The sequence below is a fragment of the Eulemur rufifrons genome, chromosome 2 (genome assembly GCF_041146395.1).
Source record: "Eulemur rufifrons isolate Redbay chromosome 2, OSU_ERuf_1, whole genome shotgun sequence".
Classification (NCBI taxonomy): Eukaryota; Metazoa; Chordata; class Mammalia; order Primates; family Lemuridae; genus Eulemur; species Eulemur rufifrons.
This window is the reverse complement of record NC_090984.1, coordinates 27,698,706-27,718,083: the sequence shown is the minus strand read 5'-3', so window position 1 is coordinate 27,718,083 and position 19,378 is coordinate 27,698,706. Positions and strand designations below refer to the sequence as shown.

The following is a 19,378-nucleotide window of genomic DNA, read 5'->3' as shown; positions in this document are numbered from 1 at the left end:
AGGAAAAAACAAAAAACAACAAATCCAATGTTTTTGTATGGAGTTGCAGATGGGTAAAGTTGTACTGTAGAATGAACGAGAGTATTTGAGAAGTGGCCCAAAACCCCCACCAATAGCTCTGCAACTGAGGTGAGGCTTTCACTTCCTAGATTGGAATGGCAGGGTCCAAATAAAATAATTGATGTGAACTTTTTGAGCCCAGCCCCACCCCTGGGAGCCAAATACATGTATCTGTTCTTTCTCTAAGGTAGATACTGTCTTTTGGGGTATGAGGAAAGGGAGAGGAAGAAACTTTCATCCTGAGCTTTTTGCTACTGCTGCAGGGGCTTCATCACTTCCATTCCTACTATCCTAATCGAAGACCTCTCCTCCTAACTGGCCTCCCTGCTTCTACTCTTGCCTCCTCAAGTTTATTCTCCACACAGCAGCCAGAGTGATCTTTTTAAGAAAATACATAAATAGCATCTTGTCACTTCCCTGGTTAAAACTCTTCAAATGCCCCCATCACAGAGTAGAATTTAAACCCTTTGCTATGGACTATCAGGCCTAATATAACGTGCATCCTCTGACTTCATCTCCTATCCTTCTTCCTGTGGCCCACTCTGCTCCACTGACTTTCTGTTCCTGAGCTCCCCAGACTGTTCCCTCCTAAGGGCCTTTCCCCCCCCGAGACACAGTCTCACTCTGTTGCCTGGGGCTAGAGTGCTGTGGCGTCAGCCTAGCTCACAGCAACCTCAAACTCCTGGGCTTAAACAATCCTCCTGCCTCAGCCTCCCGAGTAGCTGGGACTACAGGCGCACGCCACCATGCCCGGCTAATTTTTTCTATATATTTTTAGTTGTTTGGCTAATTTCTTTCTATTTTTAGTGGAGACAGGATCTCGCTCTTGCTCAGGCTGGTCTCGAACTCCTGAGCTCAAACAATCCGCCTGCCTCGGCCTCCCAGAGTGCTAGGATTACAGGCATGAGCCAGCGCGCCTGGCCTCCTAAGGGCTTTTGTATAGCTATCCCCTCTGCCTAGAATATCTGCTGTTCTTGTCACCTGTCATGAAGGTCTTGTCTGACCACCCAAACTAAATTAGTCGCCCCCCCATCACTCCATTTCATTTGCTTCATAGCAAATAGTAATGATACTAGCCCAACCCATCTTTGTCTATCATTTTACTTGTTTATTGTCTGTTTCCCCCACAACAACACAAGCCCCTGGAGAAAGGACTGGTCCATCACTGAATCCCTGGTGCTAAGCAGAGCCTGGCACACAGCAGACTTCTAGTATTCGTTGGATAAATGATCTTTGCAAATCCTAACAACAATTTTGTGAGGTCTGTGAGAGGAGAGGTCCTGCCGGCTCAGGATTAGATTCCTGCACGGTCTGAACACGGAACTCGCCGTCCTTCCCAGGAGACCTCGCCCCTTTGCACCGCGCGTGCAGTTCCCCTTTGAGCTCGATCTTTCTCACACACTTAACCCCCCTCTCCACGGAGGGCAAACTTCCACTCCCTTCTCAGAGCCTGGTGCCGTGCCTCTCACGTCGCCTCACTTTTCAGATGCTCAATGGATCCCCCCGGGTGCGTGCAACCCGTCCTTGGGCCCCCGAGCAGAGGCAGAGAGGGGTCCCACACCGTCTATGGTAAAATGGGGTGGTCCCCCTAGCCCACCGGTGTTGCGCCCTCACTCCGCCTCCTACCCTTGCTAGGGACCCTCAGGGCCGTGTGGGGGCGAGGAGGAGGCTCCAGGCGTCAAGGGCACTGGGGACGCCCAGGCCCGAATTGGGAATGGGCCAACTCCGCGCAGCAGAACCTTTCTTCACCAAGGCCGCGCTGCCAGCCGGTCGGCTTTGGTGGAGACACCCCATTTAACCGTCCCTCCGCTCCTCTCCCAGCCCCCTCCCGGCCCTGTCTGCTAAAGCTCGCCTTCCTCCCCGCCCCGAGTCTTTGCGCCGCTCCTCCCGGAGCGTTCCGCATCGCTCCGGGGGCCCACGCGTGGCTCTCCGCGGCCATTGACAGCGCCCGGCACTTCTGAGCTCCAGCAGACGAGGGCCTGCGGCTTTCCTCCAGCCAGGGACGGCGAGGAGCGAAGAGCGGAGGCGGAGGCAGTTTTAGGCCTTCGGCCGGGTGGGCCGGGTCGGGTGAGACGCGCCCATCATTCGCCATCCGGGGCGCGCACCGCCTTCCTGGGATCCCGTGGGCGACCCGTAGCTCGGGCACGCGCCTGTCGCATCCCGCAGGAAGGAGGGGTCCGGCCTGAGGCCCGGGGCGGCAGCCGCCATGGAGATCCCCTCGGCCCAGGGCCGGCGCCTAGGGCCTTGGGGGCGGCCCTGACCGCCGTCCTCCCTCCCCAGGCTGGATCGCGGACGTGCCCCCAGCGGCACTCGGCCACCTCTGTGTCTCCGCCCTCCCCGGGCTGCGCTGCTGCCTGGGCGCGGCGGCGACGGCGCCCTGTTGAATGGGCTGTGAGGGCCCAGGTTTGAAGCGCTGGCGAACGCGGCCTCCGGGGGCGCAAGGCAGCAGCAGCGGTGGCGACCAAACGGGTGTTGGAGTTGGCGGCGGCCATGGAGGGCCTGGCTGGCTATGTGTACAAGGCGGCCAGCGAGGGCAAGGTGCTGACTCTGGCCGCCTTGCTTCTCAACCGGTCTGAAAGCGACATCCGCTATCTGCTTGGCTATGTCAGCCAGCAGGGAGGGCAGCGCTCCACGCCCCTCATCATCGCAGCCCGCAATGGACACGCCAAGGTGGTGCGCTTGCTGTTAGAACATTACCGGGTGCAGACTCAGCAGACTGGCACCGTCCGCTTCGACGGGTAGGTACATCCCTACTCCAGCCTCCTCTCCGACGCGTGTGGACTCACCAGTTCACGGATCCTCCTTTCCCTCACCCTCTTTAATGGAGGCACTCACGTCTCCCCTTTTGTACCTCTTCCTGGCCCACTAATGCCCAGTTCATCTTCCAGGGATAATACTCCATCCCATATCTTGCCGCCCATCCTCATCGGCCTCTACCCCTCATTCCCTCTGTAGGTAGATAGCCACACCCTCGGTCTTGAGATGTAATAGATGAAATCGTCTTCCCTACTGATAACGAGCCGTTTGGAGGAGGTGACTGCCTTTCTAGGTTTTACCTTTAGTAGTACTGGCGTTGTGACAGAGATCAGAAATTAACAAGGTCAGGAATAAACATTGAAGACCTCTGATGAGTTATCTGGACATCCAATTTTACCCCCTTCAAGTGAGTGGTCCCGTAAAGCCCTCAGCGTGTTGCTGAAGCCTTAATGTCAAAATAAACACCTAGAACCAGCAGCAGCTGCAGCCTCCAGAGGGATTGTCACGCAGCCAGACATTTCAAGACGTGATTCTGACTCTTCTACATTGCTCAGGGTAGATGTGTTGGCTACTAAAATGGCACTGGACCTGCTGTAGGAGATGATGCCATTGTTAAATTACATATTACCCTGTGATGTAGATAAGCTGGATCATTTACTCAAGGTGGGGAGTTCAAAAATTCATGTTGTCATAGTTAAAATTTGCCCTTTGAGGTTAATTGTACATGCTTTTGGGTATGATAACGAACACAGAATTGTCAGGTTTGACATTACCCATTTTTCTGTGCTGGAGGATTATAAAATGTTTTACAGATTAGAGCTGCATAAAGATTTTGCTTCATTGATTGAATTTTTTGTTGATTTGTGGCAGTACATAAGCTATCTTAGAATTTTTTTCTTTTGAAGTATATGGAGTCTAAGTATAAAAATATGTATCTTTAGTTTTGGTGATTAAACACTGCCCTGTTAAAACCTGATTGAAGAAGCATTTTTTTCTTTAAGATGACTAGGACAATGTTGAATTTTGGTTGATTCTTTTTTAAGTTTAAATAATAAAAGCTTTTTATTCTGTTTTAGATGAGTGGAATATATTTTAGAGCACTATATCTTAATGAAATGAGAGCCTGTGGGTAATGGCTTATGTCACTGCCTCTGTAGACGTTAACAAGATGGCTTTTTTTCATGTTTACCAAAGATGGCCACCTGATTCATGTTTGCTCCCTCACTGGCTTCTGTGTCCTCTCTGTAAGTCCTGCATTCCCACAGCTAGAGGAGGAGTAAAGCAGAATGACCCTTGAACCTCCAGCACCATTCCAGCTGTATAGGCACATGCAGCCATTGATAGGAATCTCTGCAGTAATAGCTGCTAGGAAGAACGCTGCTGCTAAGGAGCTTGCTGAGGCCTGTGTGGATAAGGGAGAATAGTCGGGGAAGAAAATAGTTTTCTAGAGAATTTAGAAAGGCTTTACTTACTGCCATATTACTTGACCGTCAAAGAGTAAATTTTTGAGATGGCAATGACAATGAAGAGAACTTATTAGAAATGTAGCACTGGGCAGGTATAGCAGCATACCTTGCTCAGTGTTCTGGACTGGCCAGTGAAATTAAGGGTTTTAGTAAGTAAACATTTATTGAACACCAGCTGTGTGCCAGGTTCTGTGGTGGGGATTGGGTATGCAGACGTGAATAACATACTGTTCTGTGGAAGGATGACAGTCTAAGGGGAGACAGGGAAATAGATACATAAATGAGTAATTGCAGATGCCATGCCATTTAGGGTTATTGAGGGGAAACAGAGGGATAACAAGTGCTGGGCCTGAGGGGAATCAGGAAAGGCTTCACAGATGAGGTGATGTTTGAGCTGTGTTTTAAATAACATGATGTGAAGAAGGGGGGCAGTAGCCTGGTGCACTTGCAATGACGTGTATGTCAGTGCTGTTGCAAGAGGGATTCAAGCCAGGGCAATTAAGAAAGATTGTGGGAGACTGGGGAGAGGTGGAGGTTTTGATGATCTTTGTATAAACTACTAAGAGTAAGACTGGTGAAACTGCCATCTCAAACATTTCTATCATTTGCCTGCACCTTCTTGAATCTATATATTTGTTTAGTGTATGGATTATTACAATATGAATTTATTAGTGGCTATGTTAAAGTAGTTTAACATTTATTTTATTTATTAAATGCCTGTGATGGGCCTTGCCCTGGGTCATGTTCTGTAGAGTATACAAAGGAAATGTAAGGTTTCTACTTTTGAGGAATTTACCAATTAATTAATGAAAGAGAGGTATTGAAGTTCCTGGCCACCTTTCTGCCCACTCACACCACTCTGTGAGATTACTTTGCAGTTTATCCCAGTCATTTCATCGTTTCAGAACCACCAGAAAAAGACAGTGTTATTTGCAAATGCCATGATTTCACTTTGCACTCATTTCAGACATTGTGAAAATGTTAGCCTGAGTGGTGTTAACAATATGAAGCTCACTCACCCTTTGGGGGCTGGCTTTTGAAAGTTACTTAGCCAGCCTCTCTCTATGTGAGCTTCTATTGGCACTAGGGACTCATGACTGTGTGGCGGTCTACTAGATTCTCTGTGTGTGCTGAAGTAGGTTAGTGTTTCCAATTTTTAGTGACTTGCATACCATCTTCACAATTTTTGGCCAAATGGTTCACTATCTATCCTGCTGTTTACTTAATATTTTTCCTTAAAATGTCTGTTGTTTACTTGATATTTGTTTTCAGAATGTTCTACTTCTTTTTAGCTTCATACTATGCAAAAATTTCTGTGTAATTAGGGGTTTAATATGTTGTGTTTTGTGTGTGGGTGGGTGTAAGAGAGAGACAGACAGACATTAAAATAAATAAATTTTTTTAGAAGTCTATATTTCACCTAAAAAATTCTGTAATACCTTAAGAAATTAAAGTGGATTCATAATAGAGGCTCCAGTGGGAAGGGACCACCCACTTAGATTAAGCCCCACATTGATATTTGAGTCCTTGTTCCCAGTTTTAGGAGTAACATTTGAGATTGTTTTACTTATGGCTTAACATGTGAACACCAAAATTGACATAGAAGAGTGGACAAGAAGAAAAGTCACATGAGTGGAATGAAAGAAGACCTCTTAGTTGGAGAATGGGCCGCTGTTAAGAATGTTATAAAAATGGAACAGAAACAAAGAAAAGGTGTCATGTGACCATGGAATATTGTGCTGGCCTGAGTTCTTCTGAGGCCCTCACTGCTCTGTGCCAGAGTTTGCGGGGACCACCTGTCCTTGAAGAGGTTTGCTGACATGAATGGGGAGAAGAAGAGGACTTCTGAGAATTCTGAGGCTTTTAGTTGAGTGCTCTTACTTTTAAAGTCAGTTCTAGTACTAATACTTCTAATAAATATCCAGGTAGAGGAAAGGCATGAGGGGCATGCCATCATTTGCCTTCATTTAGAAAGTTGTTGGCAATATATGTTTCAAGGAACTGCATTTGATTTAATACATGATTTGAAGGACTTTGATTAAAATAAAGTGCTGATTATTTACGTTTAGTGAATTTTGATTTTATTTCCATTTCAAATGCTTGAACCAGACATTTCTGTTTCAGATTGAACCAGGAAATAGATGAGCTTAGCTTTGTGATCAGAAATGTTCCCTCTCATTGAGAAAAGTTTCTATCGCCTGATGCATATTTTTTGTTTGAAAAGATTATAGTTTCTTGATTTAAAGATGCAATACATAATAATTTGCATTGCAATTTTGAATTAAGTCTAGAAAGATTATTATTTTATAGTGCTTTTCCCATAGGAATTTAGTAAATGTTGCTAATGTTAATTTTATTATATCTTTATTTTCTGTTAAATGCATTTAGTATTTTGTTTTGAGACAATATAGTCTTATAAAATTTTAGCTAGATTTTATAGATGGAGTAATGCCATAGATGTTAGGATTATAATTCCCTTTAATCTGTTTAATATTTTGATTTAGATGTAGAAATTCTAACTTCACCAAGGCTAATGTTTCTGAAGGACTAGTCTTATTATAAAATATTCTGCAGTGAATTTTTTGTCATAGAATATCTTAAAAATTTTAATTCCCTAAATAAAAATAGTTAATTGGAACTTTTGTCACATTATTATATAGCTCAAGGAAAACAATGGAAATTATTAGACTATAGCAGCAAAAAATATTAAACTGACCAAATAGTTGCCATTATAAAAACCAAGTGAAGTACATACTTGTAATTTAATTTTTACTGTTACAACATAGAGTCTGGGAAGTTTGAGATCAGAGAAATATTTTAATCACTTTTTGTCTCTTTTTTTTCATCTTTAAAATGAAGGTAAGACTTAGAGGTTATTGCTAGAGTTAAAGATAATGTATGTGACTGTCAATTTTAATGTAATATTTCTTGAGTTTTAGGTAGTCTATATTCATATTCCGTGGCATAGAATAAATTTATAGTTTGAAAACCAGGCCGGGCGCGGTGGCTCATGCCTGTAATCCTAGCTAGCACTCTGGGAGGCCGAGGTGGGTGGATCGCTCGAGGTCAGGAGTTCGAGACCAGCTTGAGCAAGAGCGAGACCCCTGGCTCTATTAAAAATAGAAAGAAATTATCGGCCAACTAAAATATGTATAGAAAAAATTAGCCAGGCATGGTGGCGCATGCCTGTAGTCCCAGCTACTCAGGAGGCTGAGGTGGTAGGATCGCTTAAGCCTAGGAGTTGGAGGTTGCTGTGAGCTAGGCTGACGCCAAGGCACTCACTCTAGCCAGGGCAACAAAGTGACACTCTGTCTCAAAAAAAAAAAAAACAAAAAAAAAAAACACCAGTGCGAGGAAACATTGTAGCTATGTAAATGTAACTATACATTAACTATGTATATTTTTAAATAGATTATATTAATAATCAATTTGAAAAAATGCTCTTTAAATTGAAACATGTTTGAACAATGACATGTACTGTTTCCTTACATTTGATGCATTTTATGGTATTCAGAGTACTTTTGTAGTTTTAATCTCATGTAAACCTTTTAGTTATTTATCTATAAAATGGGTATAATACTAGTATCTACCTAGGGTTGATGTGAAGAGTAAATGAGGCCGGGCGTGGTGGCTCACGCCTGTAATCCTAGCACTCTAGGAGGCTGAGGCAGGCGGATTGTTTGAGCTCAGGAGTTCGAGACCAGCCTGAACAAGAGCAAGACCCCGTCTCTACTAAAAAATAGAAAGAAATTAGCTAGACAACTAAAAATATATATATATAGAAAAAATTAGCCGGGCATGGTGGCGCATCCCTGTAGTCCCAGCTACTCGGGAGGCTGAGGCAGGAGGGAGTAAATGAGATATATTGCATATTCAGCAGCTAGTACATTGCTTGGTACATTGAAAGTATTTGATATAAGCTGTTTGTATTCATTTAAACTGTTTTTCTTTGAAGTTGTTTGTGCCTCTTTTTCTGGTTTTTGTTTTAATTATTTTTAGTTAAGGTGTAAAATATATGTAAAGTGCATGAATCTTGTGTACAATACTGTACAATGAATTTTTAATATGTTTACATCTATGTAGTCACTTTCTAGATGAATGTCTAGAACATTTTCTCACTCTAAAAGTTTCCCTGTGCCCCTTCTTAGTCAATTCCTTGCCTTTCCCTTCCCAGAAGTAGTGATTATTTTGACTTCTATCACCATGGATTAGTTTTGCTTGTACTTGAACTTCCTATAAACAGAGTCATACAGTATATACTTTTTTGTAGCTGGCTTTTTCCACTTAACACAATGTCTATGAGCTTTATCCATGTAGTTGTATGTATGAGTAGTTTCTTTTTTAATGCTGTATAGTATTCCATTGTATCAATATACTGCAGTTTATCCATTTTCTTGTTAATGGATATTTTGATTGTTTCCATTGTTTGACTATGAATAAAGCTGCTACTACATTCTTGTATATGTCTTTTAGTGGACATTTGCATTCATTTCTCTTTAGTGTATATATCAAGGAGTGGGATCATAGGGTAGGTGTATGTTTAACTAATGGATGTTGTCAAACAATTTTCCCAAAGTGGTTGAACCAAATTACATTCCTACCAGCAGTTTCCACCAGCAATGAGAGTTAGATTTGCTCCACATTGTGGTCAGAACTTAGTATTGTCCTGCCAGTCTTGTTAATTTTAGCTGTTCTGATGGGTGTGTATTGGTAAACTTGGTTTTAATTTGCATTTCCCTGGCAAGTAATTATCTTGAGCATCTTTTCATATACTTACTGGTTATTTGGATATCTTTTGTGAAGTATACTTGTTCAGTCTTTTAACTCATTTTTTAATGGGTTAATGGGTTGTTTGCCTTTTTGTTACTGATTTGTCAAATATGTCTATTTCAGATGTCTTCTCCTGGTGGGTGGACGCTTATTCACTTTCTTTATAATGTCTTTTGATGAAGAGAAGTTCTTAGTTTTAATGAAATCCAGTAAGCCATTTTTTTCTTTTATGGTTAGTGCTTTTTTTGCATTCTGTTTAAGAAATCATGATCAACTCCAGGGTCATTAAGATAGTCTATTTTTTTTTTTTTTTTTTTTGAGACAGAGTCTCACTTTGTTGCCCAGGCTAGAGTGAGTGCCGTGGCGTCAGCCTAGCTCACAGCAACCTCAAACTCCTGAGCTCAAGGGATCCTCCTGTCGCAGCCTCCCGAGTAGCTGGGACTACAGGCATGCGCCACCATGCCCGGCTAATTTTTTCTATATATATATTTAGCTGTCTATATAATTTCTTTCTATTTTTAGTGGAGATGGGGTCTCGCTCTTGCTCAGGCTGGTCTCGAACTCCTGAGCTCAAACGATCCGCCCACCTCGGCCTCCCAGAGTGCTAGGATTACAGGCGTGAGCCACCGCGCCCGGCCCTATTTTTTTTTTTTTAAAGAAGTTTTTACTGTTTTGCTTTTCACAGTATAGGTCTGTACTACTTTTCTAATTTTTGTATGTAGTGTGAGGTAGGAGTCAAGGTTAATTTTTTTCCATACAGAATATCTTATTGCTCCAGCAGTATTTATCACAAAGACTGTGCTTTCTACCTGTATTCACTGGAGTCTTTGTCATAAGTCGAGTGAGTGTATAGGTGTGAATCTGTTTCTGGAGTTTTTTTGTTCTATTGATAATATCATTCCTATCCTTGTGGCAGTGACAAAATTACTGAAGTTTGTCCTCCAACTTTATTTCTTTAAGATTATCCTGGTTATTTGCATTATCATGTACTTGTTAGAATTGGTCTGTTAATTTCTACATGCATGTGCATGTGTGCACACACTTATACACACCACATATCCCTGGGATTTTGATTAGGGTTATATCCACTCTATAGATCGTTTGGGGGGGGAACTGACATCTTAACACTTTGGAGTCTTCTGAATCATGAACATGGGATATTTTTCCATTTATTTAGGTTTTCTTTCGTTTATCTCAGGAGTGTTTTATAGTGTTCCATGTAGAAGTCTTGCATATTTTCATTAGATTTATTACTAGATATTGATACTTTCTGATACCGTTGCAAATGGTATTTTTTGACAGTGAAAAAAATTTATTGAACCTTGTAAATATAATCATGACAGTAAAACGTAAGTGAATTTTGATTAAACTGTTTGCAAAAGGTACAGTTGGCAACCATTAAAACATTACTGATATAATGTCCTATTTTCTTGATTCATTCTTTAGTTTAAAAAATGAATTAACAAGTAAATGCATTCTTAAAAAAAAAATAAAAATTTAAAAAGAAACTTCAGAAGTTTCTTAAAAAACTAAGTTTTTTAAAGGTATATTTTACATACAGTAAAATGCACAGATCTAAATGTAGTTTGATGAGTGTTTTTCTTTAAATGTCTATGTGGCCACCGTCCAGATTAAAATATAGGACATTTCAGGGACCTTTAAGCCTCTTCCCAGTCCATACTACCTTCTCCCCCATAGGTAACCACTGTTACTAAGAAGGCTTTTGCTTATAAACATTTTGTATCATTATTTGAAACTGAAGAAGTATTCACTTGAATTATTATAAAATGGATATTTTATTTTCAGCAGAAGTGATAGAGGGTGTTGTTTTTGTGGTTGTGTTAACTGTGGTTTAACTATGATATTTATGTCTTAGTCTGTTTTGTGCTGTTATAACAAAATACCTGAGACTGAGTAATAAGAACAGAAATTTATTTCTCACAGTCCTGGAGGCTAGAAAGTCCATCAAGGCACCAGCAGGTTCAGTTGGTGAGGAGCGCATCCTCCACAGGGGAGGATCGAGCCTGTTGAATGCAGCTGAAGCCTCTTTTATAAGTTCCCTAATCCCATCCATGAGGGAAGGAGCCCTCATGACCTGATCACCTCTTAAAGGTGTCACCTGTTAATACTCTCCCATTAGCAATACTTGAGTTTTGGAGGGGACACATTCAAACAATAGTACCAGGGGAATTGTGCTCTTTTTCACTTCATGGGAGATATAATTTCACCAGTGTTATAAGGTTGTATAGTGAGAAGCTCACTAGTGAGGTTTTTGATACTGCTTTGATCAGCCTTTTCTTTAACACTTCCAAATACATTTATTGCTTCTAGCATAGTAGATCTAAATATCTCCAGAAAAAATCCACATTCAGGTCTTTTGGTCAGTAATAGGTTAAAAAACTGGAAAATTGAGGTTGGGGAAAAGTTGCAAGGTGAAAAGATGGGAAAGACTGGACTCCTAGCAAGAGTCTAATTGTGTATGTTAAGTAGTAAACCTAGCACACATCAGATGTTCATTAAGTAAGTTGTGAACACGAAGCTACAAGTCCAATCATGTCAGAGAAGATACTTCCTTGGTTTTCTAAAAATGCTATTTGCTTCTTGCTGTTAGTATTTTTTTTCCTATAATAGTATTTTTTTCCTATAATGGTTTGAGGAACATACGTAGACATGTGGTATATACATGCATATATACATAATTTTTTAATTAAAAATATGTTTTTTTTAGAGAGAGGGTCTTGCTCTATTGCCCAGACTTGAGTGTAGTGGCTCAATTATAGCTCACTGCAGCCTTGAACTCCTGGGCTCAAGTGATCCTTCTGCCTCAGCCTCCTGAGTAGTGGTGGGACTATAGGTGCACACCACCATGCCCAGCTAATTTTTCTTACTTGTTATAGAGACGGCGGTCTTGCTGTTTTGCCCAGGCCAGTCTTGAACTCCTGGTCTCAAGTGATCCTCCTGACTTGGCCTCCTAAAATGCTAGGATTACAGGCATGAGCCACTGTACTCGGCCTATTTTTAAAACTTCTAAATTGGCGTGTAACATAGAGAAAATGCATTAATTATAAGTGTAAAAAGATTTCACAAAAATAAACATATTTGTTTAATATAGTCCCCTTTGTGCTTCTTCCCATTTACTACCCCCCCCCCAAAATAAGCAGCACCCTCACTTCTAACACTACACATAGGTATGTAAATATAATAATATAATGTGTATATGCTGTATTCATTTGACTTCTTTGGTCAGCATCATGTTTTTATGATCTGTCCATAGTGTATGGAACAGTAATTCTTTCTTTATCATGCTGTAATAGAGTAAGTATATTTGACTAGCTTAGGAGAAAATGCTTCATTTTTTTTTCTTCCTAAAATGGTTTCTAACACAATGTTAACAGAGGATTGGGTTGGCTTTCATAATTGTGAGGAACTGTGATGCCTGGAAGATACTGGGAAGGAGGAACATGCTATGCTCTTAAGAGCCAGTGGGCCAACTTGGTGGTAAAGAAGTTATAAATTTCCATATGTTTCCTCTGTATTTACTCTTGCTAGTAGAAAGTTGGTGATTCCTTAGGGGGTTTTTTGTTTTGTTTTTAGATTTATATATTACTCAATAGTAATAGCTAGCATTTATTGTGCTCATACTAGGTACAAGTACCATGCAAAGTGCTTTACTGAAATTACCTGTTTTTATTTTCACCAAAACTGATGTTTTATTAATGTTCTGGAGAGTGAGGTCTTGGTTGGTACAGATGAATGCATCCTATAAACTTATGTGAGGGCTTGTGGCCACTATTATCTAACTGTTTTTTCTTTTCATGGTGTAGGTATGTCATTGATGGTGCCACTGCTCTTTGGTGTGCGGCTGGAGCAGGACATTTTGAAGTTGTTAAACTTCTAGTCAGCCATGGAGCCAACGTGAACCATACTACAGTAACAAACTCGACCCCCCTGCGGGCAGCATGCTTTGATGGCAGACTGGATATTGTGAAATACTTGGTTGAAAATAATGCCAACATCAGCATTGCCAACAAGTATGACAACACCTGCCTAATGATTGCAGCATATAAGGGACACACTGATGTGGTCAGGTACCTTTTAGAACAACGTGCTGATCCCAATGCTAAAGCACATTGTGGAGCCACAGCATTGCACTTTGCAGCTGAAGCCGGGCACATAGATATCGTGAAAGAACTGATAAAATGGCGTGCTGCTATAGTAGTGAACGGCCATGGGATGACACCATTGAAAGTAGCCGCTGAAAGCTGTAAAGCTGATGTCGTTGAACTGTTACTGTCTCATGCTGATTGTGACCGAAGGAGTCGGATTGAAGCTTTGGAACTCTTGGGTGCCTCCTTTGCAAATGATCGTGAGAACTATGACATCATGAAGACATACCACTATCTATATTTAGCGATGCTGGAGAGGTTTCAAGATGGTGATAACATTCTCGAAAAAGAGGTTCTCCCACCAATCCATGCTTATGGGAATAGAACTGAATGTAGAAATCCTCAGGAACTGGAATCTATTCGGCAAGACAGAGATGCTCTTCATATGGAAGGCCTTATAGTTCGGGAACGGATTTTAGGTGCTGACAATATTGATGTTTCTCATCCCATTATTTACAGGGGGGCTGTTTATGCGGATAACATGGAATTTGAACAGTGTATCAAATTGTGGCTCCACGCCCTGCACCTCAGGCAGAAAGGTAACAGGAACACCCACAAGGATCTTCTTCGATTTGCTCAAGTTTTCTCACAGATGATACATTTGAATGAAACTGTGAAGGCCCCAGACATAGAATGTGTTTTGAGATGCAGCGTCTTGGAAATAGAACAAAGTATGAACAGAGTGAAAAATATTTCTGATGCTGATGTCCACAATGCTATGGACAATTACGAATGTAATCTCTATACCTTTCTGTATTTAGTGTGCATCTCCACCAAAACACAGTGTAGCGAAGAAGATCAGTGCAAAATTAACAAGCAGATCTACAACCTGATCCACCTTGATCCCAGAACTCGTGAAGGTTTCACCTTGTTGCATCTAGCTGTCAACTCGAATACCCCGGTTGATGATTTCCACACCAATGACGTCTGCAGCTTTCCAAATGCCCTTGTCACCAAGCTCCTGCTGGACTGTGGTGCTGAGGTGAATGCCGTGGACAATGAGGGCAACAGTGCCCTTCATATTATCGTTCAGTACAACAGGCCCATCAGTGATTTTTTGACCTTGCACTCTATCATCATTAGCCTAGTTGAAGCTGGCGCTCACACTGACATGACAAACAAACAGAACAAGACTCCGCTAGACAAAAGTACAACTGGGGTATCTGAAATACTACTTAAAACTCAAATGAAGATGAGTCTCAAGTGCCTGGCTGCCCGAGCAGTTCGGGCTAATGACATTAACTACCAAGACCAGATCCCCAGAACTCTTGAAGAGTTTGTTGGATTTCATTAAGTGACTGGATATGTAAAATTGTTTAATGTGGTGCTAAAAAGTAAAGAACTTTAATCACAGACAATAGAATTATGTGTTCATAAATTCTACTTTTCTTTCCACTACCCTTCCTCCCAACCCATCCTCCCTTAGTTCTGTATTTGGTCTTCTTGCTTCATATGGTAATTGATTTCAAACACACTTTAAACAAAACCACATTGTTTAGGTGTAACTTTTATCTAAGGTGTTTGGATATTGGTCACCTAACTATTTGTCTTTCTTTTTTTTTTTTAAGGAATGAATATAAAATATTTTGTTTGTGTATCAAGGTACTTTTATGATTTCAAGTTGATAATGTTTTAAACGGCTGCTTACAAAAGTATTTCTGTTAAGCCTATGTCAGTGTGTTATCCATGCAGCAGTTTTGAGGATTTCATAAAGAAGAACTAAAAAGGAACGTTAAAAGTAATGGGATATCCGGGTGTTCTGTACATGCCAAACTGCTGTAGATAGTCTTCACTCTTCCGTTATTTATGTGGAGTGATATAACGTATTTTAACATGGGGAGGATTTAAAATGTAGCTGCAGGTTAATCTGAAAAATGTGCTAATTTGATAATAGTAACAAATTTATAAAGTTAAATTCATTGTAATTGTTGCATTATTCTGGATAGTATATATGAAGTGGTAATAATCTTAAACCAATTTTTCAAAGAATATTGAATGGACTCCTTGCCTTTAGGCTTGAATTCTTCGAAGTCTGTTTTAATGTAATTTACCTAAATTGCAGCAGTCTGCATTTGATTCAGCTCACAGACTTGTAAAAATCATGAGTGCTGTTTTCTTATGAAACAGATTGTCACAATATAGTTAAACATTCTATTTTTGTCTCCTCTTCCCTTTCCTCCTGTGTCCTATCTTAAAATTTGGAAGATACTTTTCCAGAGAGTGTTATTTGTACCTCCCTAATAATGTATTTATGACAGATGAAAAGGAACCAGGATATTTTTGAATTTTTTCACTTTCTTTACTTAGTCTGTGACAAGAAGTAGAAAAATCACTAGCGTGGTATAGGAAATTATGTATTTTTGATGCTAGTAATTCCCAGTGCCACTTGAAAGGTATTTCTGAGAGCTGCAAAGTTTTCAACCACAAAATGTCACTGATTCCAACTGATTGTACAGAGGTGTTTATGGCTTTTTGTTTTATTTTGTTTTGTTTTAATGGCAACATTTTAACTGTCAAAAGAGTATTCTGTGATTATCTTTTAAGCATCACAGAAATTCAAGTAAAGGATACACACCTATTTCTATTGATGTTAAAAATGATAATGAAAGTAAAATTAGCTGTGTCTGTAATTTTCTCTCTAGTGCCAAATGAATGCCTTAGCTACACATAGTGCATGGTGCTGTAAGTAAAGACTTGCAGCTTTTTTTTTCTTTAATGGAAAGCATTATAATGATGTAGCAACATCAGATATAAACTTAAAAAAACTAATAAGATTTTAATTAACATTTTATGTATGGATAATGCTTTGTAAAGTATCTAAGAGAAAGGTTGCAGTTGGATTAGTAAAAAATAATGACCAAGCCAAAATCAGCACCTAGGGCCTTAAATAAAATAGAGATACCCCACAAAATGAAATATTTGAAGGTGTGGGAGGGACGAAAGGGGGGACTTGAAAAAGGTTTCCCCCGAAGGACACAAGATGCTTTTACAGTTGCTGTAGGTATACTTAGTGTGTCTTCTTGCATCAGTTAGGAATGTTTTGATGGTAAATTCTGTCATAATAGATTTCTATTTTCCTAACCTGAGATTTTACAAGGAAGGTTTTAGGATGGTATTTGAATGAGCCCTAATTTGAAAATTACTGACCTTGATCCTCCTGGTATAAATCAAGGAAATCACCTTGCTCTTGGCAATACGCAGTGGCCTGAAAGAGAAAATGCACTTCCTCAAGGTGAGTGAATCACGCCTTTTCCACAGCTCAGATCAGACCCTTTATTTTTCAGACTACAAGGCCTGCTTGTTGGAGAGTCTGAGGAATAGTTATGATCTGTGGTATTCAGTTGGTTCCGTTATTAATGTGTATGATTTTTAAACATCAAAACTTAAAATATCAGATAATGTTGCATGTTTTAAAAACACATTTCATCCCTTTGGCTACCCAGAACCAGCACTATTTAAGACATTGCTTATTTACAAAGTGAGGATAATGATCATGTATGTACATATTCAGACATCAAAATTTAATGACACTCTGTTTTTGAGAAGGGAAGACAATGCTGGAGAAAGTAAAACTATGCTGAATGAAATGCTGACAAAGTTGGAGAAAGAAATTTGAAGACAGTGGAATAAACTATGAATTGTGCTAATGGTAATTAGATTTTTTTGTTGTTTAGTATAGTTGTACATTGTGCAGTATCTTACTGAGGATCTAATTCTGTCTTGTAAAATCAATCCAATTGTGTATTGTGAAACACCTGTATAAAACCATTCTTGAAACAAGTGATCTACATGCCTTTTTTTAAAATGTTTTTGGTAGAATTATTTTAAAATATGTTTAGCAAAACCCTTCCCAAACTTAACTTTTTTTTTTTTTTAAAGGAAAACAAATAGGTAAGAAAGCGATAGTTCTATATCTTAGCCCTCTGAGAACTCTAGGCTGTCTGCATTTTGCAGCCACTTTTGTCATTTGATATTTATTATTGGTATACTTATGCTTTGACTTGTAACTCTTCCTTGATAGCATTATAAATTCAATCAGAACTTCTCTGACCTGCTCAGTAATTGTCACATATATATATATCTGGATGAACTAGAGGCCCAGGTGGGTGCTTTCATTTGTAAATCATGTGAAACTTAAGTGGGTTTTATGCTCTCAATAGAGTTGGTTAAACTGAACTCTTGAGTTTAGGTAACTATTTAACTCAAAGGATGGGCAGCAAATCCATCCCCTCAACTGATGAAGGAGGGGGAACATTTTCACATAAGAACTGACACTGACAACGTAGCTTTTTTCAGTCCACTGTGGATTGCTCTAATAGGCCACAGCCCAACTACCTTAAGGTTCTTTGCTGTGGGAACTTTAAATAAACAAACCAAAAAGCAGACCATCCACAAGCTTTGGTCTTGCTTGTTTCTGAGAAGGGTTCTATTTCATTATACTAATTAATGGTTGATTAATAATTGGTAACTGTGAGAACTTAGGTATGAAAGCATTGTTTGAAGTAAAATACGATTTGGGGGCAGCAGCTTCCTAAATACCAACTCTGTATTTGATAAGTGTTTTGAAAACTAAAATTTCAAGGGAGCAACAACACCCTGTTAAGTGTTTCCACCATAGTTGAGGCAGCTACTTTATGAATAAGATCACTTTAGATTGTTCAAGCGGAAGCATTTTTTTTTTTTTTTTTTTGGAATGGAATGGGGTGGGGTGAGGGGTGAGTTGCTAGACCTTGGATTACAGTTTGCTGGTTTAGAAGCAGTCAGTCAGTGGTTGAACTAGTGAGTAGATGGACGAAAGTATAAAGGAATTGTTTTATGGTAGATTTTCTGTAAAAATCTTAAATGTTCCTTTTCAGGCTAGCCAGCTGTGTCAATGCACAGATGACTAATCTGTTTTCTCACTGACTATACTATAACAAACATTACAAGGGGTTAAAGAAAACAAAACTCTGCCTTTTGCTCTATGAAAAGTTTTTAGTCCAGAAGATTTTAAGCTATGTGTTCATTCCTACTATGAAAATGCATAGCTTTGTTCTGGATATCATCTCTTGAAAGTAGAAAGCTCCTATTGTGTATGTCACATTGCAGGGCTTTCTCATACATTTCTGGCAGACTTGCCCAAACCTTCATATGGGCTGGGTTGTACAGTATCCCCGGCCCCAAATGTGGGATCTGAACTAAGCACTACACTGATAGTGGTGATATATTAATTTTTAAAACTGTAAAGTAAATGTCTCTAGTCCTAGGTTTGTGGTGTGTGCCTTTGTGTTAATGTGTAGGGAAGGGACAGTGACTTGATGGTCATGGGGAGTGTATCTTGATGTGTGTGCAGGGGTGAGTATTGCTAAATTATTAACAGCTTTTTATTTAGGGGTGAGTCATGTGATGAATGGCCTAATCAGAAAAATGAAGGAGCGAAGACGCAAGCTTGCCAAGTGATGAAGTGAACAAGGTTTTGTATCAAATTTTTAATCAGGTGTTGTAAAATTTGTGCATGGCTTTTTTTGTTGTTGCTTAGTAACTGGTAGAGGAGAAAAGATGAGGAAAAATACTCAGCTTTCCTAACCAATCTTTTCAGAGGTACATAGTTGGGGAGTAAAATCCGACTGGCCTAATCTGTTGAAAAAGATCCTGTCCTTTATAATATTTACCCCATCCTGCAGTCCTCCATGTAGAGGAACTACATTGTTGTATTCTAGTAATTCACTGTGATTTATAACAAACCAGTGATGTCATTCTGTTGTGCACTTTTGTCAAACCATTTATGTGACTTTAATAAACATAGTAAACTTGCTGACTGCATCAGAGGTCTATTAGTGATTTATATATTGCATGGCATTTTCTATTTGAGTTTGACATGTAGAATCATTTTTAATTTCATGGCATTTGACAGTCCTAATAGCTCAGCTAATTTTAAACTAACAATCTTGCTGTGTAAAAGGAAAAAATGGTGTTGTGTTCAGTAAATGTTTGAAAAAACTACTTTGAGGTTTGTGTCTTTATTGTTCAGTGTGCCTTAGTAGAGATGATCTTTTGTTGAGTTCATTAAAATAATTGTCAGAGTTATACATGTGCATGGGAAAAATTCAGATACTGAAGAAAAATTCAAATACTTTAAAAAAAAAGTCCCTGTCCCAACTCGCCCCACCCTCCCCCATT

The 19,378-nt window shown here is 40.0% G+C and overlaps 1 protein-coding gene across 1 annotated transcript; it reads left to right on the top strand.

Moving 5' to 3' along the window:
• The first annotated feature begins 1,884 nt into the window (after positions 1-1,884).
• FEM1B (fem-1 homolog B) lies at positions 1,885-19,198 on the top strand. The gene is made up of 2 exons (XM_069482518.1): positions 1,885-2,798; positions 12,878-19,198. The coding sequence occupies exons 1-2, from the start codon at positions 2,551-2,553 to the stop codon at positions 14,511-14,513; spliced, it is 1,884 nt and encodes a 627-aa protein (XP_069338619.1). The 5' UTR covers positions 1,885-2,550; the 3' UTR covers positions 14,514-19,198.
• Positions 19,199-19,378: the final 180 nt, after the last annotated feature.